General features: G+C 37.0%; 1 protein-coding gene across 1 annotated transcript in view; it reads right to left on the bottom strand.

Annotated features, from left to right (window-relative positions):
- Positions 1 to 25,371, bottom strand: part of LOC123535187 (poly [ADP-ribose] polymerase tankyrase-like) — a 95,117-nt gene that overhangs the window by 10,210 nt on the left and 59,536 nt on the right. Inside the window, exons 27-48 of the mRNA XM_045317750.2 lie at positions 24,927 to 25,101; positions 24,166 to 24,347; positions 23,633 to 23,712; positions 21,147 to 21,256; positions 17,255 to 17,480; positions 14,502 to 14,661; positions 14,067 to 14,143; positions 13,061 to 13,247; positions 12,792 to 12,869; positions 11,902 to 12,063; positions 11,103 to 11,223; positions 8,962 to 9,073; positions 8,088 to 8,358; positions 7,543 to 7,768; positions 6,355 to 6,555; positions 5,824 to 6,092; positions 3,676 to 3,863; positions 3,044 to 3,319; positions 2,545 to 2,683; positions 2,066 to 2,187; positions 841 to 919; positions 166 to 343 (exon numbers count right to left, since the gene is read on the bottom strand). Coding sequence (XP_045173685.2) covers positions 166 to 343; positions 841 to 919; positions 2,066 to 2,187; positions 2,545 to 2,683; positions 3,044 to 3,319; positions 3,676 to 3,863; positions 5,824 to 6,092; positions 6,355 to 6,555; positions 7,543 to 7,768; positions 8,088 to 8,358; positions 8,962 to 9,073; positions 11,103 to 11,223; positions 11,902 to 12,063; positions 12,792 to 12,869; positions 13,061 to 13,247; positions 14,067 to 14,143; positions 14,502 to 14,661; positions 17,255 to 17,480; positions 21,147 to 21,256; positions 23,633 to 23,712; positions 24,166 to 24,347; positions 24,927 to 25,101 — 3,619 coding nt within the window. The remainder of the gene's footprint in view (positions 1 to 165; positions 344 to 840; positions 920 to 2,065; positions 2,188 to 2,544; positions 2,684 to 3,043; positions 3,320 to 3,675; positions 3,864 to 5,823; positions 6,093 to 6,354; positions 6,556 to 7,542; positions 7,769 to 8,087; positions 8,359 to 8,961; positions 9,074 to 11,102; positions 11,224 to 11,901; positions 12,064 to 12,791; positions 12,870 to 13,060; positions 13,248 to 14,066; positions 14,144 to 14,501; positions 14,662 to 17,254; positions 17,481 to 21,146; positions 21,257 to 23,632; positions 23,713 to 24,165; positions 24,348 to 24,926; positions 25,102 to 25,371) is intronic.

The raw sequence follows: 25,371 nt of genomic DNA, 5'->3' as shown, positions 1-25,371 counted from the left end.
TTAACTTTCATGTCTTCTCTCACATTTAACTTTAAGGACATTAAGTTTGCAAATTTAAGTACACCATTACTTCTACAGCATTTCATTCATGTAAAGGCGCTCTTTTCACCTCACTGTTTGTTTGTTCTTAACAAATACTTCTTATTTTTAGCATTCTTCACATACCGTTGAGTTTATACTGGGCCCCAAGCAGTATTTTACTGGCAGTTTCGAGATCTAGCAGGTTGGAAATTAATCTCATTTCTGCGGTGATGTGAGATCTATTCACCAGCGGTTCTACCTTGTCGTATGAATAGCCTTCTTGTGGTATCAGACTGTAATACTCTGTGGACAATGCTGAGATCTGCAATGATAACATGTATGATTTAAGTGAGCTATGAGAGTGCTGGGAACCAGTGTAATTTCCACATTGATTATTCGCACAGAAATATCCTGAATGCTAATGTGTCATAATGAAGATCAAATATAGGTACAATTGTAAGAAAGAAGTTAACATTTTCAATTTAGGCAATGAATTAATTACAAGATTTTGTTAATTTTGAATATGATGCCTAAACTAGTCAATATCTGACAAGTCAGTCTGGATTAGAACCTGCATGTATATAGTTAAGAATGGCAAAGACCAAAAAGTAATATATAAAAGATTTAAATTATTTTCTGGAGAATAGTTAGGATATCAGATATTTGTATAAGTTCGGGTTTAATGGCGTATCAACACAATTATACAGTCCAATCTGTACTAAGAAGCCAGCTGCGAGAGAAATATAATCGGCTTAATACAGGTAGCTGCTAAGTCGGGTTCAACTCTGAGTTAAATGTATTAAGACAGAAGAAACCTACCTTTTCACAATTAGCTTGATGTTCTGACTGGTCAAATGCCAAATTTGTTTTATTTTTCTCTATATCTACAACAATGTCCCTGAAATAAGCAAAAATATCTCTCATTCATCTTAAATTGATTTGTTTGTTTGGTGGCTTGTTTTTGTTGTGTTTAGAGTCACATCAAAACAAATTTAGATCATACAGTGACTTTTCCTGTGGGCAATGTTTCAGACATAGGCGGCCAACTGGGCACCTGGGTTGAACCACTGATCTTCCATTAGCCAGCTTGACGACATTCTCGCATGAAAAATTCTACCCTACAAGCCTGGTTTCAAACCCACATCACTGACAGTAAAGTAAATCAAATTCAGCAAGCTTAACCACACTGCAACAAAAGCCAATGTTGTGTAGTCCATCCAATACAATTTAAGTCACATAATGGCTTTTCAGCTTTTAATGCTCAAGGACTGCACATGCCTCCTTAGCATAATTTCTGGCAATGATAGGCACCTCGGTTGAACCAACACTATTCCAAAGAGCTGAAGGGCTTCCTCCTATGAAAACTTACAGAGGGACTTGAACCCACAATTGTGAGGTGCAGGTGATTCAATGTTTAAACTTAGCCACCTTAACTGCTCAGCAATAAATGCCTCCAAAACACATTAATTTTAGACTTCAGTTTATACATAATTTATTTTAGGTCGACTGTGAAGCAAGTTCTACAACTTATATTAATCACTCTCGACACCTAATTCCTGATGGAATCCATCGCCTCAAAGGTATAAGAGAAGAGAAGCCAGTTTCCCTTTTAATGCTGAGCATCAAGCAAGGGAGCTACTGGTACCATTTTTCATGTCTTTGGAAGACACGGTCGGGGATCGAACCCAAGATCTCCCACACTCGAAGCAGACGCTCTACCATTAGGCTATCAAGGCGGTGACTTTTTATAGACTTGCACAAGAAATTTTTTACGATAACAAAATTAGACCATAATAATGCAGTTCTACAAGGAATAAAACAGTAAAAAAAAACCTGAAGTGTTTGATTTCTAACTTTGTCAAACAACTATCTTTTTAAATAACTATAATTTCCCTTCTCAAAAAGACCTGTTGGCATTCACAGTTCTTTGGGCATAGGCTTTTAGCTTAGCAGAAGTACATTTTGAAAATTTAAACACCTTCACCAACATTAGCAAACTGCATTATTCTGTTTAGACATGAAATTAATTTAAACAAAGACATACCCAATTTTCTGTAGAAGTTTTCTTGCTTCGACAAGCACATCCCGTTTTATTCTTCCAAACGGCATGTATTCCTCGGCCACCTTGGCATTCTTCATAGCTGCCTGCATCATACCAACATCTGCCTGCAAACAGAAACGGGAACAAAATAACGTCACATTATTGTCTATGCAGTCAAAAAAGGTGTAAATAGTAAATTGTCTTTGAAAATCGTACAATATATGCTTCTTTATAAACTTGACTTTTCTACATAGGCATGTTTTTGTCCCTGTCAATCTTGGTTGCATTTGAGAATGTCTACTCATCTTGTCTGACATTGTTGTAAGGCTGATAATGAAAATCAATTTTCTATTTACTCTCCACATATTATAACGAAAGGGTCAGATGTACGGTTCTTCATCCTCAGAACTTTCATCATTTGACCTTTCTATCAGTGTGACTCGAACCCCACTGCACTTCCAAATGAGTACAATACTACCCACCATTTCTTTGAGCAGATCCTGCACATCCACTGGCAGTTTTGATGGAATGCTTGATTCTAGTTTGAAGTCAACCCTGAGAAGTGGTGCAGGCTGGCTATCTAACTGTACAAGACGGTATTTCTTTGGCTGGTTCACAAAACTAAAAAAAAAAAGAGCTCAAACTTAGAAACTGTACAGTAGAAAAAAAACTTTAAACACATATCCAAATACCAAAATGACCTGCACTTCTATAATGACATCCCAGATCTAATCTATTTGTGCTAACCATTATCAACTGCTCTTTTGTAAATACCTTTTTCAGTCTTGTAGTGTTCAATATAATGATAAAGATTTCTGATGTAACATATATGACTTAACTTGGCTGTCTACAGTTATTCTATACCATTACCAACAATAAATACTGAACTGAACAAATCAGCTTTTACCAACGTATCATGTATAGCAAAGATTTAACAAAAATAAAATAGTTCCATTCAGTGAGTTTAAACTAATGGCTCACCTTTTAATATCTGACCAGGCATTTCCTGTTTTCGACTTGAATATTTTACAAAATGAGACGGCAGCCTCCGTCAATGTCTGATACGGGGTCTGCTGGTACATGCCGGTGTCTCCTATACGACCCCACTTTGTGAACAGAATATAAATGGCCTTGACCTTGTGATAGATTATCTGCATCTTATAAAAGTTATATGTGTCACTGAGTAGGCTCCTCACTTCTATCTTAGAGAGAATGATGTCATATGCCATCTTGTTCACCTTGTCAAATACAACCTCTCTGAAACAGAAAATACGGTAAGAAGTTTTAATTTTTTTACTAAATTTGAGCAGTTTGTATATATCTAAATATAGAAATGTAGTCAGTGAGAAAAAACATATAGGAATAAGGAACATCCATAGCTGAATAATACTTAGCAACTATTATTTGGAAATTTCGGTATGTTGATTACCCTTTAGTTGTGTTTCTACTGGGTTTCAGATCACACCTGATTTAAGCAAGAGACCTTCCACAATCATGCTGGCTATCTTCCCCACATGAAACAAATCTACATCCCAGGTCGGGTTTCAAACCGGTCAGTAATCTTAAGCATTTGCCCATAGTGGCACATTTTCTTCATAAACAAACCATCTTACCCAGTATCAGCTGCCATGCACTGTTTATCAACTTTCGGTTTTCGTTTGGTTTTAGACTCCTCGGCATCACTAGGTAGGAGTTTCTTCATCATAGAGTCGGCATCTGCTTCGTACATGTTGGCTTCAGCCGTGGCTAAATTGTTGTCTGCCTCTGTAGGTGCATGGAATGGCGGCTGGGCTGGTTTCTCCTAGATACAGATAAAATTTTCAGTCAGATTTCAAAGACAAACTAGAAATTGCTTTTGTAAAAAAGCGCATGTCTCCCCCAATGCAAAGTCCTATAGGCAAGAAGTCAATAGCGGTCAGGAGCGAAAGTCAAAGAGACACTGATGGTTGGCTGCAATAGGGATCATCTACTTGGCATGTCCAGTCATCCCGCTAAGTTTCAACACTCTTGGCCTAGTGGTTCTCAAGTCACTGTTCAGGCTCCTGTGACCTTGACCTTTGATCAAGTGACCCCAAAATAAATAGGGGTCATCTACTCTGCACATCCAATCATCCTATTAAGTTTTAACATTCTAGGTCAAGTGGTTCTCAAGTTATTTTCCGGAAATGATTTTACATGACCAGGCCACTGTGACCTTGACCTTTAGACTGACCCAAAAATCAATACGGGTCATCCACTCTTGGCCTAGTGGTTCTCAAGTCACTGTTCAGGCTCCTGTGACCTTGACCTTTGATCAACTGACCCAAAAATCAATAGGGGTCATCTACTCTACATGTTCAATCATCCTATGAAGTTTCAACATTCTGGGTCAAGTGGTTCTCAAGTTATTGATTGGAAATTGTTTTCCATGTTCAGGCTCCTGTGACCTTGACCTTTATAAGAGTGACCCCAAAATCGATAGGGGTCATCTTCTCTGCATGTTCAATCATCCTATGAAGTGTCAACATTCTGGGTCAAGAGGTTCTCAAGTTATTGATCGGAAATGGTTATCAATGTCCAGGCCCCTGTGACCTTGACCTTTATGGAGTGACCCCAAAAACAAATAGGGGTCAGTTACTCTGCAGGAACAATCATCCTATGAAGTTTCAACATTCTGGGTTGAGAGGTTCTCAAGTTATTGACTGGAAACGGTTTTTGATGTTCAGGCCCCCGTGACCTTGACCTTTAACAGAGTGATCCCAAAATCGATAGGGGTCATCTACTTAGCATGACCAATCATCCTATTAAGTTTCAACATTCTGGGTCAAGTGGTTCTCGAGTTACTGACCGGAAATGGTTTTCCATGTTCAGGCCCCTGTGACCTTGACATTCAACATTCTGATTTCAGTTGGGAAATTCTTCATTGGATTGGGAATTTTTTGCTCCAGATTGGGAAAAATGGAGCATATTTGGCATTGGGAATGGGGCCGAATATCGGCCCCGTGAGACAGGTTGAAAAAGCCCTGATAGGGGTCATCTACTCTGCATGACCAATCATCCTATGAAGTTTCAACATTCTTGGTCAAGTCATTCTCGAGTTATGGTTTTCCATGTTCAGGCCCCTGTGACCTTGACCTTCGATGGAGTGATCCCAAAATCAATAGGGGTCAACTACTTTGCATGACCAATCATCCTACGAAGTTTCAACATTCTGGGTCAAGTCGTTCTTGAGTTATTGATCGGAAATGGTTTTCCATGCTCAGGCCCCTGTGACCTTCACCTTTGACGGAGTGACCCCAAAAACAATAGAGGTTGTCTCCTCCATAAGCCCTACCAGCCTATGAAGTTTGAAGGTTCTAGGTCAAATGGTTCTCCAGTTATTGCTCGGAAATGAAGTGTGACGTACGGACAGGACAAAAACAGTGTCTCCCCCAGAGAGAGGGGGGGGGGCCGAACATAATAAATTATCAAGACTTTCAAACATATACCTTTGTTTTTCTACTACTTGCCGTAACTTTTCAACTAATCATTTTTTATGTGGAGATTTCAATTCTGTATTCATCTGCATTTAAATAACAGCAGTTCCCCATGTAAGACAGCTGTGGGAAACGAAAGGCTGAACGAAAAGTCTATGGATAAATTATCATTCATAACATGATAAATGTAAGGTTTAATGCTCTGAAATCGAGGAAGGACTCCATGCTAGGTGCTGTTGCTATGTCAATACAGGTTTGAATCCCAGCTTCCAATACAATAATATACTCAGTAACCTTTACTTTTACCTGTTTATCTTCTTCAACATTCAGCAAAGCCTGCAACCTGGTTGCTACTTTCTGGGACCCTATTCTGAGTGCCATTTTTAGCGGTGTTTCTCCTTGCTTGTTCTCCGTATCTAGTGGGGCCCCTGCCTTGGCGAGCACAAACAGTATTTCCTCATCATCAAAAGTGCCATAGTCGAGTGGTGACACTAGATGGTGTATAACTGTCCAACCAAACTTGTCTTTTACTGTCAGGTCCACAGAACTTGTCTTTACCACAACCTCAAAATCATCTGCAAGATACAAATTTTTTATCATTACATGTAGTTCTTGCACTTCTGAAGGCAAAAAGTATGCAATATTTATTTCTACAGTAGTAACTACAACGACATTCTCTATGCTCACAGGTAAAGGTCCTCACTTTAGTGAGAAATTCTGAATTTTAAAGTCTAACACCAGTCTATCATCTAAAGATCAAACCTTTTTAAACTGCTGCTCAAAGAAAAAGTTCTTTTAAGTATTGTAGTTTGTAATTGCCAACAATGATGATGTTACCTTTATCAGACTGAAGACTGGTTGCCTGCTTTCTCATCGATGGTTGTTTTGAGCCCAGTCTTGGTATAGGTAAATGCTGAGAATCAGCATCATTACCATCCTCATCTTCTTCATCCTCTACAACATCTGTATCATGATCAGAATCTTCAGCAGGCTCTTCCTCTTCTGGTTCCTGATCTTCATCATTGCCCTCATCAGATCCTGCAGTGAAAATTCAGCTAGCTTCCATAAAATATATCACTGCTGTTTGATGTAGTGTCAAAACAACAACATAGTCATACAGCAACTTTTCAGCTATAGACAAGAAGGAAAGCCACAAGTGCCCTTCTTGGCATTTTTTTCAGGCAGGGGCAGGAACTTTGGTAGGACCACAGACCTTTTACAAGCCAATCTGCTGACTTCCCCACATTAAGACACAAGTAGTGCTCAAACCTACAAAGGCATGAGGAAAGTCAAAGTAATCACTCAAATTTCTCAATCTTAAATAAAACACTCCACCTCACAGACCCATAAATATAACTGTTTGTACTTTAACCCTTAGCCTGCTGCAGGCGAATTTAACAGCCTTTGCAAACAGCTTGGAACCAGATCAGACGCCGATTAAATCGGCGTCTGATCAGGTTCCAAGCTGTTTGCTACTCTGACAATATTTCTTCCAATTTTGGAGCAAATTGAATGAACTTTACAATTTTAGCAGACGACATTTCCAGCAGATGACAATTTATCTAGCATGCTAAAGGTTAAGTATCAAAACAGTTAATATATAAAATCATTCTTTTGGAACTGCTTAATTGCTGCACAATATTGGTGTTGTGTAATCCCTAGGGTCAATTTTTCTCAATTTCCATTCTGAGTTACACTAAATATGACCTATACTATTTAACAAATTTTTACGTATCAAACAAAACAATTCTGGTACACCAATCAAAATACTAAAATAGTAATGTAAGAATGACTTGTAAATGACTGTACATCTTTCCAAGGAATCTAGTTAAGACTGAGTCACTATCCTGCCCAGTATACCCTGACCAATAAGGTTTTACACCATTTTACAGAAGTATTTCAATTAAACAATGGTGGTCAGTTAACTAAAGTGTTCTTGGACTCTGTACATAAACTGAGTTTCTCGACATGACTAAGAAGACAGGAGAGAGACAATAAAATTTAACTTCTTAAACTTGAACATACCATCACCACCTTCATTATCATCATTATCTTCATCATAATTCTCATTGTCATCATCATCACCATCATCCTCATTATCATCTTCATTATCATCGTCATCCCCACCAACAGGTTTTATTTCAAACAATGCTCTAGATAGCTTCTTTTTCAGTGATGTTTTAGAACCATCTTTCTCTGCTTTTATCACATAGTCATTGTCCAGCAAAATTTTAACAAGTTTTGCATCATGCTGAAAAAAAAAAGTTTAAAAAGTTAAAAGTTACAGTTATCTTTATTATAGTCTTCTTGCCCTGCAAAATGCATGCTATAAAACAATATTTCACTTTAAGTTCATACTTGTTTCAGGTAGTATTTAAAATGTGCCGTTATACAAAAGTAAGGAAGTTTGGACCTAGAACTGAAGAAAAACACCAACTATCACACTAAATCGTATGGTATTTGCTGAGCTTCTGAAATGTCCAACTGTAAAAACGTAACTTGGTTTATTACTCTGTGAATTTTAATCATCAATCAACAAACCATTCTTATTCTATATCATTTACACTTACCAGTTTAGCTGCATGCATTACTGGTGTCACTCCATTTTGATCTGGCAGATTGGAAGACGCTCCATTCTTCAGGAGAAATCGGACAAGTTCAAGGTCGTTATTGTACAAAGCGGACATGAGTGGAGTGAGTCGTCCGGGATGCTCCAGGGGCTCAAAATAGTCCAGCGGTAAGTCCGCTATTGCTACATCAAACAGTGGTGTCTCTGGCCATTGTACAGCGTAGGCTACATCAAGACTTGCACCAGCATCCAACAACAACTTAATGTAAGACCTACAACACAGCATACAATGATCCAGCCATGGCAATCTTACATTTTCATCATTTTTACTTTTATATCGAATCACTATTTCAATAACTAAGTAAGTATCAATCAAAACCACATTTATTAACCCAGATACTGCAACTCTGATTTACTGTCAGTTTTGTCACTTTTACTTCATCGTCAGATCATTATTTAAACCATAAGACTTTTCACTTGAACGACAATGCTATCATTTGTTTAATTCTGCTTTTGCATCACTTTCAAGATATTTCTGTTCTATAACAGTGACCAGTGCAGTTAATTTTGTGGGCATAAAACTCCACAGTTTTACTCAAAACAGATAATTTGTGGGGACATGATTTTACAGATTCATCTCTTACCCAAGAAAAAACAAAGTATGGGAATTTTACTTGTCTGTTGGTATTTACTTTCGTGGATTAACCCAACCATTGGATCCATAGAAACTAATCCCCCGGAAATATGGAATTCACCAGACTTCCTGGATTCTGTATTAGTACCAACTTGTTTTCCAATAGTAACTGTCTACTTTCCCACATGATTAACAGTAAGTCTCATACAACTGATTTTCTATCTCCCACAGCAGTACTTACTTTCTATCAGATTTTTCCTCCTTGTGTATTTCCTGCTGGTCCCAAAAGAGGGCAACCATCGCCGTTCTATCATAAATATCTTTTTGGTTCAAGTCCAGGCCTTTACTGCTTTCTGAAATACATATCAAAATGACAATTCTGTAATACATGCTAACATGCCAAATGTGAAGTCCTGTTAACCGATCAGTACCAAAACAAGGTTACCATATTCTAAAGAAAAGCCAGAGATATGTAAATTGTCATGTGAGGCCATCCTATGATGTCAAAGTTATGTGTGAAGTTTGGAAGCATTTAGCCTAATAACTTTTAAGAAACATGTTTATATGCAAAACTTTTGTGACCCATTCAATACAAGTGACACCACATACAGGGTGACAAAAAAAGTTCTCGACCTGGAAAAATATCAAAAAGGCAAGCTAAAAAGTTCATTAACACTACAAAATTGATATATGATAAAGAGTAATTCACCTCCGAGCTCTACAGGTTGATGTTTTAAGGCTACAGTATAGCGGGTTAATTCTGCATGTTTTTATTTCTGCTTATTCTGTGGGTCCAGGCCGTTTCCGCACATTTAAACTATTAGCAGAATTTTTATGACGCAAGAAAAAACTTGTATATTTCGCTTAATATAATGACCCGTTATCTTTATCTCACGAGTTTTCTTTTTGCTGTCAAGTTATTCACACCATATCCAACGGATATATGTGTGCAGAAGGCTGTGAAAGCAAATCTGAAAAAATCTTTCGAGGAATGGTACTCATCAACTCGCCAAATCGGACGGCTCTGATGTCACACCAGTACAAATGCCCATGAGCAAAATGAACGAGCTGTTTAGTAAATGGCTCATGAAAATGTACACTGACATTTGGGCTCAACCTGAAATAATCATATGTGGCTTCAGGGGTGCCGGAATTATTGAATGTCTGGAAGACATTATGCCATTGAATTCATTAATTTGAATTTGTACCTTAACTGACGATGAACTGTGAAACTAATTAATGTGTGTTGTAACTGAATGGACTGTGAACAGACCATGTACTAGATTTTGCATTTGTATATATTTGTAAATAAATCGTAAATTGTTCTACCAGCAGTTTTACATTTTATGAAAATATCTTTCAAAATGAATTACCGGTAAGAGACCTACAGTATTTATTTTTAACTCTTGATTTCTGATCATGCACAGTAATGAAAAACAAGAGGACCATGATGGTCCTGAATCGCTCACCTCTTCCCACATGACCCAGTTGATAAACATTCAGATCAACTTTCATACAGATCCCAGAAAAATATGGCCTCTAGAGAGGTCACAAGGTTTTTCTATTATTTGACCTACTGACCTAGTTTTTGATGGCACGTGACCCAGTTTCAAACTTGACCTAGATATCATCAAGGTGAACGTTCTGATCCATTTTCATGAAGATCTTGTGAAATATATGGCCTCTAGAGAGGTCACAGGGTTTTTCTATTTTTAGACCTACTGACCTAGTTTTTGACCGCACGTGACCCAGTTTCGAACTTGACCTAGATATCATCAAGGTGAACATTCTGACCAATTTTCATGAAGATCTTGTAAAAATATGGCCTCTAGAGAGGTCACAAGGTTTTTCTATTTTCAGACCTACTGACCTAGTTTTTGATGGCAGGTGACCCAGTTTCAAACTTGACCTAGATATCATCAAGGTGAACATTCTGACCAACTTTCATAAAGATCCCATGAAAAATGTGACCTCTAGAGATGTCACAAGCAAAAGTTTACGCACGGACGGACGACGGACGCTGCGCGATCACAAAAGCTCACCTTGTCACTTTGTGACAGGTGAGCTAAAAATCAGATTTAAACATAAATCAGCTGCGCCAACTTCACTGTCCTAGATTCGGACCTAGATAATGCCACCAAGACATAACTGACGAGAACAATATGCATTTGAGTTGTTAATTATGATGTAGTAAATGCGGCAGCTATTTCCCATGTGCAGAATTTACTTCCGGTTTATGTAAACCGCAAAAATTAATTCCCGCTTTTCTCGAAGGTCGTAGAAACAGAAAACGCAGAAATAAACTAGGCCCTTTTTAGGACAAAACTGCAGAATTTTCCGCCTGCATAATTAACCTGCTATACGGTATACAAATGTACTTACCAAGGAAGAATTTAGCAAGATCTATGGGTTGATGTCTTAAAGCTACATAGACCAAGGGATATCTCTTATACTTGTCCACATCTGTTAATGACACACCTTTCTCTACAAGCCCTTTAGCCACCTGAAAGTAATAAACATTTTTCTTCATATGGTCATTATTTCGAATCAAAATGTGCTATAGCGCCAGTAGATACATACTGTATAAGGGAAATTTTTAATCTAAGTTCTATATTGATTTACTCTGAAATATTTTTTTATTGTGATAATCGACAATGATAAAGAATATCAAATAGAAAAAAAATAAATTCATATACAAAATAATGTACATTATCTTTCAAATTTCAATAATGCAGATTCATATCTTATCAAACAGCTTTTTTCAGAGGTAATTGTTTTTTTTTACCAAATATCACAAATTTGTATGCAAGCAAAACAAGGCACATTATTTACTGAAAACTTGATAAGCGCACTACAGACGGCTGCCAATGTGTAAAAATAATAATCTTTCTTAATGTTAGTGAAACATGTACTTCAAAGTAGAACTAGAAGCATGTATCAGGCCAGGAAATATCTGAATTTAGTGTTACCCGACCAACCATAAAATTAAGCCCCAACCCTTACTAAATTTTACCAATCCTTTTTGCTGTCAAAGTCGAGTGAACTTCAGCATTTTTTTGGTAACACTAATTAACATTCATTCATAAAGAAGTCTTGATTTATAGATCTCGTACATTCATTTTTTTTCTGACACTTCTCAATGAAATAAAATTAGAAAACATACAATTATAGCATTACTAACCTTGAGTTGAAGGGCCTTATCCTTTCCTGGTCTTGTTTCCAGAGCAAGAATGTGTAATAGATTCTGACCGTCCTTATTCTTGTAATCCCTGATGATTGCAGCATCCTTGATGCGATGTAGATGACGTAATGCGATGTGGTATTTGTTCACTTTCAATGCAGCCTGAACAAAACAAGTATCATTTTAGCAAAATATTTTGAGAACAAAAATTTGTCAAAAAGCTTGAATAAGATGCAAGGACAAACTGAAAAACAACTTATTCTTGACTGTCAAACATTATCCAGTTTTTATTAAGAACAAAAACAGTTCAAGTGTTTGTTAATTTTTAAGTGTTCGTTAACTTTGACTTCATCTTGCAAGAACCTGAAAAACATTATTTTCTCAGGATATAAAAAGAGGCTGCTGTAACTTTTTAAATTTTCAAGGAATATCTGTGTCCACAAATATACTTTTCACTCTGCAAAATTCTGAACAATGAAAAATTGCTAACTTGTTCAAAATTTAACTCTTTTAACAATATCAACTATCAACATAATAAAGTCAAAATTGACATTTATTTTAAGTGTCAAAAACGGATGAAATGTTCCGTAGAAAATATCATACCAAAGCCTTCTTAGAAGCTAAATTCCACACATATCGAGATATTTTCAAAGTTGAAAAAGTTTCTATTAACACCACTGGGAGTTCTTTAGAATGAAAATTTAAATGGTGCTCTCTTTTCTTTAAAGAGAAATCAGGGAAAACCCTTGTTAAGGAAAAAGGTGGATCAAACAGGAAGTTTGTTCAGCATTCATTCACAGCCATATCAACTACTAAGACTTACACCCAATTCTACCAAATACGAGAATCAAACTCCACTTTGCTCAAGTGTAAACATTTTCTTTACAAACCTCAATAGCCTTCCCAGTAAATCCTGAAGAATCAAGAACCATGTGTGCCACACCCTGTAATTCTCCTTCTATTGCAACCTGAAACACACAAGAGCAGATCAGTCATACATGCCAAAATGAGCAATTAATTTTTACATATCAGTAGTTGATCTTGGATAACATTTGGAGAAAGTACAAAGGACAATACTGTACGGACAAGTTAAGCTGTTTCATTTAGGGCAAGTCATTCTGTTTCATTTAGGACAATTAATTCCAACTGCTGAGGTTACCTGGTAAGTATCAAAGTGTTCTGGTTTAGTAACTTTCTCGGCATATCTTGAGCGTTTCCATTTCCACACAGGAACTTTTCGTGATGTAATGCTGGAGGTATGGTACTCTCTCTGATCTTTATTCTCTACTGGTATGGTAATTGTTGCATCTACTTTCGCTCCCTTCTGTAGCAACATTATTGCACAGCTGTACGGTAAAAGATAAAAGATAGTATGTATGTATCTATCTACCATTTCTATCTTTATGAAGTTAAAACTCAAATACATGGAAAATGGTACCAGCAGTTCCCCTGCTTGCTGCTCAGCAATAAAATGGAAACTGGCTTCTCTTCCCTCATACCAACATGGTGACGGATTCCATCAGGAATGAGGTGCTGAGAGTGATAAATAATATGAAATAAGGCACTGCCGCAGTTGGGAATCGTTACAGTCCATCAGCTTGCCCAGAAATATGCGTTTGTATCAATTTAAAGGTATTTGGAATAAAAAAAAAACAATACTGCCCATATCTGTACTGATGTGCAAGACGTTGCGGTTCGGACAAGTTATGTGGACGCTTATTACGCACAAGGAAAAAGCGTATTCTTCCAAAAGATCCAAAGTCAAACGCTCCCAGAAGGATACATTTTTTAATTTGACAGTATATCTCATTCGGTATACATCACGTTACCGTAGAGGGATTGATCCTGATTTTTGCCGTACAAAGACGAAAATCGGTTGGATCAATTCCTTATAAGTGGTAGAACTTGCTTCACAACTGACCTAAAATAACTTAGTATGAATTTAACTTAATTGGAAGCTCTCCTAACAACATCCTGTTCAATCTGCAAACTTCTTTCCAAAGAAGACAAATTAACATGAAAACAATTTTCATCTTTTACCATTTATACTGTATCATTTTTATTGAGAAAGATGGAATGCCTTTACTGCCTTTAAGGAACATTAAAACATACAACAGTTACTGGTGTGATGGGAAAAAGTATTTACAGTACATGTTCCTTCTTACCTGTCATGTTTATATTTTACTGCCAATGATAATGCTGTATGTCCGTATGTATCTGTACCAAGAATTGGAACACCTCGCTGAAAAAGACAATACCTATCATAAGAACACATTTCTTTCTTAAGAGATATCGAGTGGATTTAAAGCACTTTATTTACCAGTAAAACAAAAGTAGGTTCATGATAAACACAAGCATCTGATAATACTAATACAGATTTTCAGGTATAGTGCTAAATGGCCATTTAATGATATCTTTCCATCAATTTTAACTGTTTGGCTGCCACATCGATGAAATTTAAACTTTCAGTCTGTAAAAAAATTCATGTAAAATTTTATCAAAACTCAGGTAAATGCTCTTCTTTCATTTGTGCTCCTGCATGGAAAAAACATTCTTCTGCTTCAAGATGTATAAAAGAAAACCCATTTTTTCATCTTTACCTGTAGAAGATGAATACAACAGATGGTTGCCCCTCTCATGGCAGCTAGATGAAGTGGGGACCGTCCATTCTCATCTCTAGCATCTAGCTCTTTGTTCTGCATAGCATCTGTTAACACGCTACACAACTCTATAGGGTCAAGGGCTGATACAGAATCTGGTCTGTAATAAAACAGAAAAACATATGGTCAAACTTGTGTGCGGTGTTTTAATGGAATAACAGTTTAAGTAGCCATACAAACTACTTCTAGCAGAGGAACAATGACAGCAGAAAGCACTGCACAAACTTTCACACTACTATGAACTCTCGTTACTCCTGTGAGCACAAAATTTCATGTTTTCTGCTAAAACGGGTTTTTGGTGGAGATAAGAGATTGTTGATTACAAATTTTAATGATTAAATCAATGGAAATGTCATTTGGTCACCAGAATTTTATTTCATGGTTTAGTGAAACTACTTAATACATATGAGCCGTGCCATGAGAAAACCAACATAGTGGCTTTGCAACCAGCATGGATCCAGACCAGCCTGCGCATCCGCGCAGTCTGGTCAGGATCCATGCTGTTCGCTTTCAAAGCCTATAGTAATTAGAGAAACTGTTAGCGAACAGCATGGATCCTGACCAGACTGCGCGGATGCGCAGGCTGGTCTGGATCCATGCTGGTGGCAAAGCCACTATGTTGGTTTTCTCATGGCACGGCTCAAAACAACCCCCATACAACCGGAGTATTAATGACTCCTCTGTATCTCAGTAAACAGTTGTCTATATTTGAAAAGCTAATAAAGAAGGGTTTCTCAGTACCCCAGTAAATAGCTATGTTTGAAAAGGCTTATAAAGAGTGATAAGGTTTTCACTTAAAATCACATGCCCTAAAACTGTGTTCGAAAGTTCCACTTTTGGTGTAGAATTCTTTTATGTGTGGAAGCTATCGAGTTGGGTGGAAGGTCAGTTCTCTACCCAGGGGCACCTGGGGGGTCTTCCTCCACTGTCAAAAGCTGCGGAGTAGCCGTATGGCCTATACTTGAATCTAGTGTGATGTTAAACCCAACTAGAACTGTCACAGGAGTGACTCATACCCCCACCATACGGTCTTGTCACAGAAGAATGGCAACCATAAGAAATCTTAAAAATACTTAGTCTTTGGAGTACTTCATCCTGGGCTTCCACATATAAATAATACTAGTATAATACTAGTATAGTAATACTAGTAAATATATTAAATCTCTAATATTAGAGATCGATAAAAGTGAATACAAAAAAGTGTCTTACCGACCCATGTTACCACAGAAAAATGTATTTACTTTTTACATAGGACTTACAATAAAAAAGTTATAAAAATACCTAAAATATTGAAAATCTAAAAATAGGATTTCTAAAAATAGACTAATTCCTGGAATTTAGGGGGAAGAAACTCAGTACAAAAGTTAAAACTAGATATCATCAAGATGAACATTCTGACCAACTTTCATAAAGATCCAATGAAAAATGTGACCTCTAGAGTGGTCACAAGCAAAAGTTTACGGACGCCTGCACGCACGGGCGGACGGACACTGCGCGATCACAAAAGCTCACCTTGTCACTTTGTGACAGGTGAGCTAAAAAAGGTTACTTCCCTTTGGCTCTAAGCCAATCAGAATGAGATATAGTGAAAATACATCAAAATTAACCTTAAATTCTAGGTAAAAGGGGACACAATTCAAGAAAAATTAGTGTCAGAGTTATGCACCTTGTGTCACATGATGTGGGTGATGAGGTGGAACATCTATTTTAAGTCTGAATCAAATCCATTCAGTAGTAACTGAGATACAGTGAAAATACATCAAAATTAACCTTAAATTCTAAGTAAAAAAGGGCATAATTCATGAAAAATTGGTGTCAGAGTTATGCACCTTGTGTCACATGATGTGGGTGATGAGGTGGAACATCTATTTTAAGTTTGCATCAAATTCATTTTGTAATAACTGAAATATAGTGAAAATACATCAAAATCAACCTTAAATTTACAGTAAAAGGGGACATAATTCATAAAAAATTATGTCAGAGTTAAGCACCTTATGTCACATGATCTGGGTGATGAGGTGAAACAACTATTTTAAGTTTGAATCAAATCCATTTAGTAATAACTGAGATATAGTGAAAATACAACACAATAAACCTTAAATTCTAAGTAAAAGGGGACATAATTCATGAAAACTTGGTGTCAGAGTTATGCACCTTGTGTCACATGATGTGGGCACATGATGTGGGAGATGAAGTGGAACATCTATTTTAAGTTTGAATCAAATCCATTCAGTAGTAACTGAGATATAGTGAAAATACATCAAACTCAACCTTAAATTCTAAGTAAAAAGGGGCATAATTCATAAAAAATTGGTGTCAGAGTTATGCACCTAGTGTCACATGATGTGGGTGATGAGGTGGAACATCTATTTTAAGTTTGAATCAAATCCATTTAGTAATAACTGAGATATAGTGAAATACAACAAAATTAACCTTAAATTCTAAGTAAAAGGGGACATAATTCATGAAAACTTGGTGTCAAGAGTTAAGCACCTTGTGTCAAATGATATGGGTGATAAGGTGGAACATGTATTTTAAGTTTGAATCAAATCCATTTGGTAATAACTGAGATAATAGATTTCGGGACGCGACGGGACGTGACGTGACAAAACTGACTCCTATATACCCCCCTCAAACATGTTTGGTGGGGGTATAACAAACAAACTGTGTAATATTTCAACTGGTCTACTTACTTGTTTTTAGAAATGAATGCATAGTGGAGTGGTATTCTATTTTTCTCGTCTTTAGCAAATACATTTGCTCCCCGAGAGATGAGGAACTCTTCCAGCTCTGTGCTAGCGTTAGATGTACCCAGATTGGCAAGTACAGCTGTGTGTAGTGCAGTCTGTTTACCAGCATTTACCTCTGCCCCCGCATCCAACAATACCTTGGCTATCTCGATTACAACTGCCTCATCACCTGAACAGAAGATGTACCAAAATGGTATAACATAGAAATAACAGTTTAGTTTAGTAAAACCTGTATCAAGCAGCTAGTCAAGGGTGCACCACAATCTGGCTGCTCAAGGTAGGAGGCTTTACGACAAGTTTTGGGAACTTAACTAACTGGCTGCTCAATACAAGTGGCTGCTAAGACAGGTTCAACTGTACATCAAATAAATTTAGACAGCCTTACTCAGTATAGTACTTCTGACCAATACTATGAATTTCCCCACTTTTACACTAACTGTTGGTGAACAAATCACTTAAGGCGTGATTTGTCACTGAGAAATCCTTGCTTCTCATACAAAAATTTTGTCTGTCATTGTGTACCTAGAAACAATTTTCCTAAAACCCAAGCCTCTTTGGAAATATGACTCTTTAAACTATGAATTCTTATATTTTGAATATTTATTGACCAGTAACTTTTAGACATATCAGTAATATACTATTTCTGGGGTGTAAAATTCCACTCGCCCGCTCGCATTGGCGAGTTAAAGTCTGAGTAGGACGAGTGGACCTCGCTGTATACTCGACCAGGCGAGTGGTATTTTACGTCCTTACTTTACCAAAATTCAGAAATTACAACTCCAAAACGTCAACAAACTTTGAGATGGTCCAGTCGCTACCTGGATTGACTGGAATTTACCCGCGAATCGTAAAGATATCAAAACGTCATGCCGGTAATTTTCCATTCCATAAGCATGTGCGACCTATCGTATTAAATATCTAATTTACATCGACACGTACACAAAAACCGTGTGTAGTGCAATCATTTTTTAACATTTTCGCTTCAAGTTTTCAACACCTCTTGAGAAATAATACTATTTGAATTCTATAATGATTTTAAAAGTTATCGACAGAAATGTAGGCAAAATTCTATAAAAACGGTCAAATTTTCATATAATTATTTGTAAAAATTCAAACAGCGCGATCTTAGTTACTTATTTCTTTCTAAAAGTAAATAGCAATTAAGACAAACTTCTTTAAATGCGTTGTCTTTGCTGTGGCGGAAAATTCTAGGCGGCAGGACCCTGGCCCTACTTTAATAGGAAATTTGAAAGATTCCGGTCTATGGTGACACCTAGCAGGACCAATTTTAGAATAACACACCCACGATTACCTCCCTTGTCTATGGTATCACCTAGTTGGGTAGGTTCAGTCGTGTGGTGACAAATCATCATCTCCGAAATCCAAAATTACTGATAGCATATCAGGTGTTCGGGTTAAGCCCTAAGAGCGAAAATAGGCTAGGTTTTTCCCGCACTTCCTTTAATTTGTTTCATTTGGGGCGCTTGGGATGGTGATTAACATATTAGGCATTTGCGCGCTATTTTAATTATCTAGTCCCTGGGGCGCTGCTAAGATAAAAATACGGTAACAAAAATGAGGAGAAAAATATTTGTACAAGGTAGCGCTGTGAATAGTTGTTAATTGGCTAGGGAACTGCCGCTTGGATTTTCCATCTTTTCTCTATGGTAGCACCTAGAGATAAGTTTTACATCACGATCGTTTAATCCATCAATTAAGTCTTATTTGATTTTCGGTGTCATTATTCAATTTACATGTGTGATTATGTTTATCATGTTTAAATGGTTTTATATGAATATACATATATATGCATAATAACATTTTGATGCCAAATACATATCCTTCTAGTCAGTATTAAATTTATTAGTGAAAGTAGAAATTAGTTGTTATTGCTGTCATAAAATAAATGATGAATACTCTGGGCATAAAATTCAGACTTTTGACCAGAAAGAACAAACAAGAGCACCGCCTTGCGGGTGCTGACGCTCATCTGATTTTTTTTGTGTAATAGAAATATTGTCCTACCCATGATTTTCTAAGTCTAAAAAAGGCCATCATTCTTGCAAAAAGCAGGATAGAGTTATGTTTCTTGATGTACAGTGTCCACTTATGATGGTGAAAAACTGTTGCAAGTTTTAAAGCAATAGCTTTGATAGTTTATGAGAAAAGTTGACTTAAACATAATATTCAACCAAGAAAATGATTTTCTAAGTCCAAAAGGGGCAATAATTATTGCAAAAAGCAGGATGGAGTTATGTTGCTTGCTGTACAGGGTCAGCTTATGATGGTGAACAAGTGTTGCAAGTTTCAAAGCAATAGCTTTGATAGTTTAAGAGAAAAAGTTGACTTAAACATAAAACTTAACCGAGAAATCTGATATTTTCTAAGTCCAAAAGGGGCCATAAATCTTGCAAAAAGCAGGACGGAGTTATGTTTCTTGCTATACAGGGTCAACTTATGATGGTGAACAAGTGTTGCAAGTTTTAAAGCAATAGCATTGATAGTTTAGGATAAAAGCTGACCTAAACATAAAACTTAACCAAGAAAACTGATTTTCTAAGTCCAAAAGGGCAATAAATCTTGCAAAAAGCAAGATGGAGTTATGTTTCTTGATGTACAGGGTCTGCTTATGATGGTGAACAAGTATTCCAAGTTTCAAAGCAATAGCTTTGATAGTTTAGGAGAAAAGTTGACCTAAACATAAAACTTAACCAAGAAATCTGATATTTTCTAAGTACAAAAGGGGCCATAAATCTTGCAAAAAGCAAGATGGAGTTATGTTTCTTGCTATACAGGGTCAGCTTATGATGGTGAACAAGTATTCCAAGTTTCAAAGCAATAGCTTTGATAGTTTAGGAGAAAAGCTGACCTAAACATAAAACTTAACCAGGCAACGCCGACGCCGACAACCGCTCAAGTGATGACAATAACTCATCATTTTTTTTCAAAAAATCAGATGAGCTAAAAACAGAATAAAAAAATCTTAAATAATGAAAAGGCGGCAGCAATTACAATACATGGAGTAAAACGATTTTTGGCAAACAGATTTCTGGTAGTGCGGCAGAACAGGTTACGTGACCTCTTGAACGTTAATAGAAATGCGATTTTAAAATTAAGCAATGTGATGTCATTGCGGTTTTTAATAAGTTTTAAATGAATCTTTGTACAACAATGTTGTCAAACAATAATGTAAATTCCTCGAGGGCAAATAGGTCACAGAGGTAGGATATCCACTATAGTAACTACCGTTTGAGACATTTACCTTTTATACTGGATATAGCACATTCGCTTTTGATAACAAATTAAAGAAGAAACTTTTTATTGATTTCTATATCTCAGCAATTTTAAGAACCGATGCAGTACGATCAGACAGTGATGTGTCACATGGCGCGAAAACATGATGTAATGCCATGACAATCTCGAGCAAAAATACCACTTTGATCTCCACTTCAGATGTCAAGATACTGACACACTTCTTTTAGCTCTTTGAGGGGGTGTAAACTGATCATGAAAACAAGGTCAATTACTTAGTTTATCAACTGAATAATTACTGATAATCTTTAACGTTTTTTCCCTCTCTTTCAATACGGGTGGATGGACGATGATTATTGTGTCCAAATTTTTTAGACATTTTCAAAATAAATATTTTTCGGGAAATAATACTATTGTACATAATAATCCTTTCATAAAAGTGACAGTATTAAAAGTGTCAATTATTAGGGCGAGTGGCTGTTCACTAATGGCGAGTAGATGTTACTGGCTACTAGTCCTGCAGTGCGAGTGGTGTGAAATTTTTTTTTACACCCCTGCTATTTAAAGTATAAGCTTGCTTTACCTCTAAAATGAACAGCAAGATTTAATGGCTGCTCCCCAGTTTTAGTGTTTGCCCTCTTTACATCAGCACCAGCTTCTATCAACATCTTTACAATCTTGGCAGAGGAAAGACTGAAATAAAATATATAAAACTCATGATAGTCAAATACTTCTACTTGCAATTACATTTTAAGTTCAGCAACTGACTATTCTTGACAAAGACAATACATAAATCAGCCCAGTGATACAAGAGGGTCATGATGACCCTAGATCGCTCACCTAAGTAATATGAGCAACATGTGTCAAATGTCAAACTGATGATAAAATATTAAGAGTCAGTAGGTCATATTCATGGTCAATGAAATTCAGTTTTACGATTTGTGTGCAAAACTGTGTATGTCATCAAAATTTCAAGGCTGTATCTTAAAAAACAAGAAGGTAGGTCAGCAGGTCAAGGTCACAGTCAAGTGACATATTACTTGGGGTCATCAGGTAATTATAATTAAACAGTCTTGGAAATAGGATCAGATGATTTTTTAAGTATTTTTCCTATATAACTCACATAATAACTAAGTGACCCCAGGGCGGGGGCCTCTTTAAACCCCAGGGGCATAATTTGAACAATTTTGGTAGAGGACTACTAGACAATGCATCATACCAAATATCAAAAGCCTAGGTCGTATGGTTTCAGACAAGAAGATTTTTAAAGCTTTTTCCTATACAAATCTATATAAAACTTGGGACCCCCAGGGCAGGGCCTCTTTTCACCCAAGAGGTACAATTTGAACTATTTTGGTTGAGGACCATAAGACAATGCTACAAACCAAATATCAAAGGTCTAAGTGTTGTGGTTTCAGACAAGATTTTTTAACTTTTTTTCCTATATAAGTCTATGTAAAACTTGGGACCCCCGGGGCGGGGCTATATTTGACCCTAGGGGGACTAGAAAATGCTTTTGTAAAAAAGCGCATGTCTCCCCCAATGCAAAGTCCTATAGGCAAGAAGTCAATAGGGGTCAGGAGCGAAAGTCAAAGAGACACTGATGGTTAGCTGCAATAGGGATTATCTACTTGGCATGTCCAGTCATCCCGCTAAATTTCAACACTCTTGGCCTAGTGGTTCTCAAGTCACTGTTCAGGCTCCTGTGACCTTGACCTTTGATCAAGTGACCTCAAAATAAATAGGGGTCATCTACTCTGCATGTCCAATCATCCTATTAAGTTTCAACATTGTAGGTCAAGTGGTTCTCAAGTTATTTCCAAAAAAAGATTTTAATGAACAGGCCACTATGACCTTGACCTTTAATAGACTGACCCCAAAGTCAATTTGGGTCACCTACTCTGCATGAACAATCATCCTATGAAGTTTCAACATTCTGGGTCAAGTGGTTCTCAAGTTATTGATCGGAACTGGTTATCAATGTTCAGGTCCCTGTGACCTTGACCTTTAATGGAGTGACCCCAAAAACAATAGGGGTCATTTACTCTGCATGAACAATCATCCTATGAAGTTTCAACATTCTGGATCGAGAGGTTCTCAAGTTATTGATCGGAAATGGTTTTCCATGTTCAGGCCCCTGTGGCCTTGACCTTTAACAGAGTGACCCTAAAATCGTTAGGGGTCATCTACTCTGCATTACCAATCATCCTATGAAGTTTCAACATTCTGGGTCAAGTGGTTCTCAAGTTACTGACCCCTGGGGCAGGGCCAAATTTGACCCTAGGGGGATAATTTGAAATATTTTGGTAGAGGACCACTAGATGATGCTACACACCAGATATCAGAGCCCTAGGCCCTGTGGTCTTGGACAAGAAGATTTTTAGAGTTTTTCCTTTCAGTTGCCATGGCAACCAGAGTTCTGCATGGAATTCAATTCTTTGAACAATTCTGAAAGGGGGCCACCCAAGGATCATTCCTGTGAAGTTTTGTGTAATTCTGCCCAGTGGTTTTGAAAGAAGATTTTTTTAGAAATTGTTGACGCACGATGCACTACGCACGACTGACGACGGACATCAAGCAGTCACAATAACTCACCTTGTCACTTCGTGACAGGTGAGCTAAAAATGTCATTATACCTTAAATAACATTCAAAGTATTTGTTTGTTTTGGGTTTAACGCCATTTTTCAACAGTATTTCAGCAATGTCGTTTATCAAATAGTCACGGAGAACATACAACCTGCCTGAGGATCGAACTCGCGACCCCGAGATCAGTAGACCAACGCTCTTACCTACTGAGCTAAGCGGGCGGGCTAAACATTCAAAGTAGAATTTCTATAAACCAGCTGCCATTGTTTACAAATATAACATATTGAACACCATCAAAGTACGATAATTGTTTTTAATATTTGGACGAAGAGTTATTCGTTCCCAAAACACAAGCCTATCAATAAATTGATCCAATGATTGAGAAGACGCTATTTTGAATAATTTCCGAGTAGTCTGAAATTCTGAATATCATTTAAAGGCCAAACAGGCACTAAAATAGTGGTAGAACTAGAAAAACTTACTCTGCTGCCTTATGCAGAGGTGTGAACTTTCCAGTTACCTCCGTTCCATACACTGGATTAACATCAGCACCAGCTTTGATCTGCAAAAACATTAATATAGAATCATCACTGGCAATATGTTTAATGTTACAAGAGGAAAGTATTTGCATCATTTATCAACGAGGGCAACGAAAGACAGGAAAACTGTAATGTTCTGGAATACAAGTGATCTTTCAAAAAAGTCATGCATAAATAAAGATATGAAGAGGGATTCATAAGACTTTTCAATATAGTCTTTTTTGTTAGTTTGATCGTGTGTGTGAAATTTCAATCCGTTCCAACAAGTGGTTTCTGAGATACCAGCTTAAATACAAAACTTTACCAAATTAGAACCCAGCCACGGACAAATGGGAATATATATTCTTTTAAACAGTCCAACATAAAACCATCTTGGTATTTAGACAACTTATGTCTATTGTTCTACAAAGTGTCGCCTTAATGCATAGGTTTATATCAACCTTACAGAACTTTCAATTTAGCATAAATCTACTAACCAATATTCCAAGCGCTTGTTGTGACTTTGACTCTACAGCTAATGCTAGTGCTGTCTGGTTCGCCAGATTTCTATGTTCTGTGTTGGGTTTATATCTACAGACCAGCTCGAGGCCAGCGCAGTTCAAACCTTCAACAACCTCATGGCCAACGTGCAGCAACATGTGCAAGGCTGACGATTTACCTGCAGAAAATTTTTTAATCTAGTAACTAAATCCCTCTGCAATTGTTTTTGCTTTGTTGCTCCCACTTTTGGGTTTTTGCATCTGTAAAGAACTTAACCCTTACCCTGCTAAATTTCTATAATGAACTTGTCCATCTTTCAATTTAGACAGTACCATTAACTGTTAAAAGGGGTGCTTACCAAAAAGATACTGACTGAATGCCAAATACAAAGGCAGAATCAGTCGTGTCCAGCATGATAAGGGTTAAAAGCTAACTGGCTTCCAGTGCTGTTCTGCTTGGGAGCAGCTTATGTTATTGCAATACTGATTTCATCAATCTGCCAGATTCAATTTCAAGGAACAATTAACTTTGATATACTTTATCTTCTGGCTGCAACCACAAGAAAATTAAATCAAATTATTTCCAAGTAAAGTGAAACCATTTTCCCGGAATTTACAAATCTAGTAGGAAAAATCCCAATCTTTATCCAGGGCTGAATGGGAAAATGTGGGAACTCCTTTATTTAATGTGAGTTATGACAGATTTCTGTTCAAACCGATATATAGCTTATAGTTTGAGAATTTAACAATAAGCATACCATCCATAGTGTATCTTTCCTCCTCATTCACCACTACTGGATTTTCCGCAGGGAAATGTTTTTCCTGCACTGTAGCAGATACGTCAGCTCCTGTAAGCTCTATCAAAGCCTGAATAAAGTTTCTTCCATTCTCACTGCTCTTCTTCACATCATCATCTGTCATTGCTCCAGATTTCTGAAATATCCGGGAAAATATTTTTATTTACATACAACTTACCTTGCTCTAGATTCATAGCAGTGAAGACATGTCAATTTTTTAAATATTTTAAACTGTATTGCTATAGGTCTTGAGAGACAGGATAGTGTGGTATACCTGATGCAGCTCTACCATGTTGCGCGATTTCATGAAATAATACCAGCTAGCTGATGATGACTAGGACAGATAGCCAATAATAGAGGTCAATTTTTGCTCCAAGTCAGATTTTCGTTATTAATCATATACCAT

The sequence above is a fragment of the Mercenaria mercenaria genome, chromosome 1 (genome assembly GCF_021730395.1).
Source record: "Mercenaria mercenaria strain notata chromosome 1, MADL_Memer_1, whole genome shotgun sequence".
Classification (NCBI taxonomy): Eukaryota; Metazoa; Mollusca; class Bivalvia; order Venerida; family Veneridae; genus Mercenaria; species Mercenaria mercenaria.
This window is presented reverse-complemented; position numbering and strand designations above follow the sequence as displayed.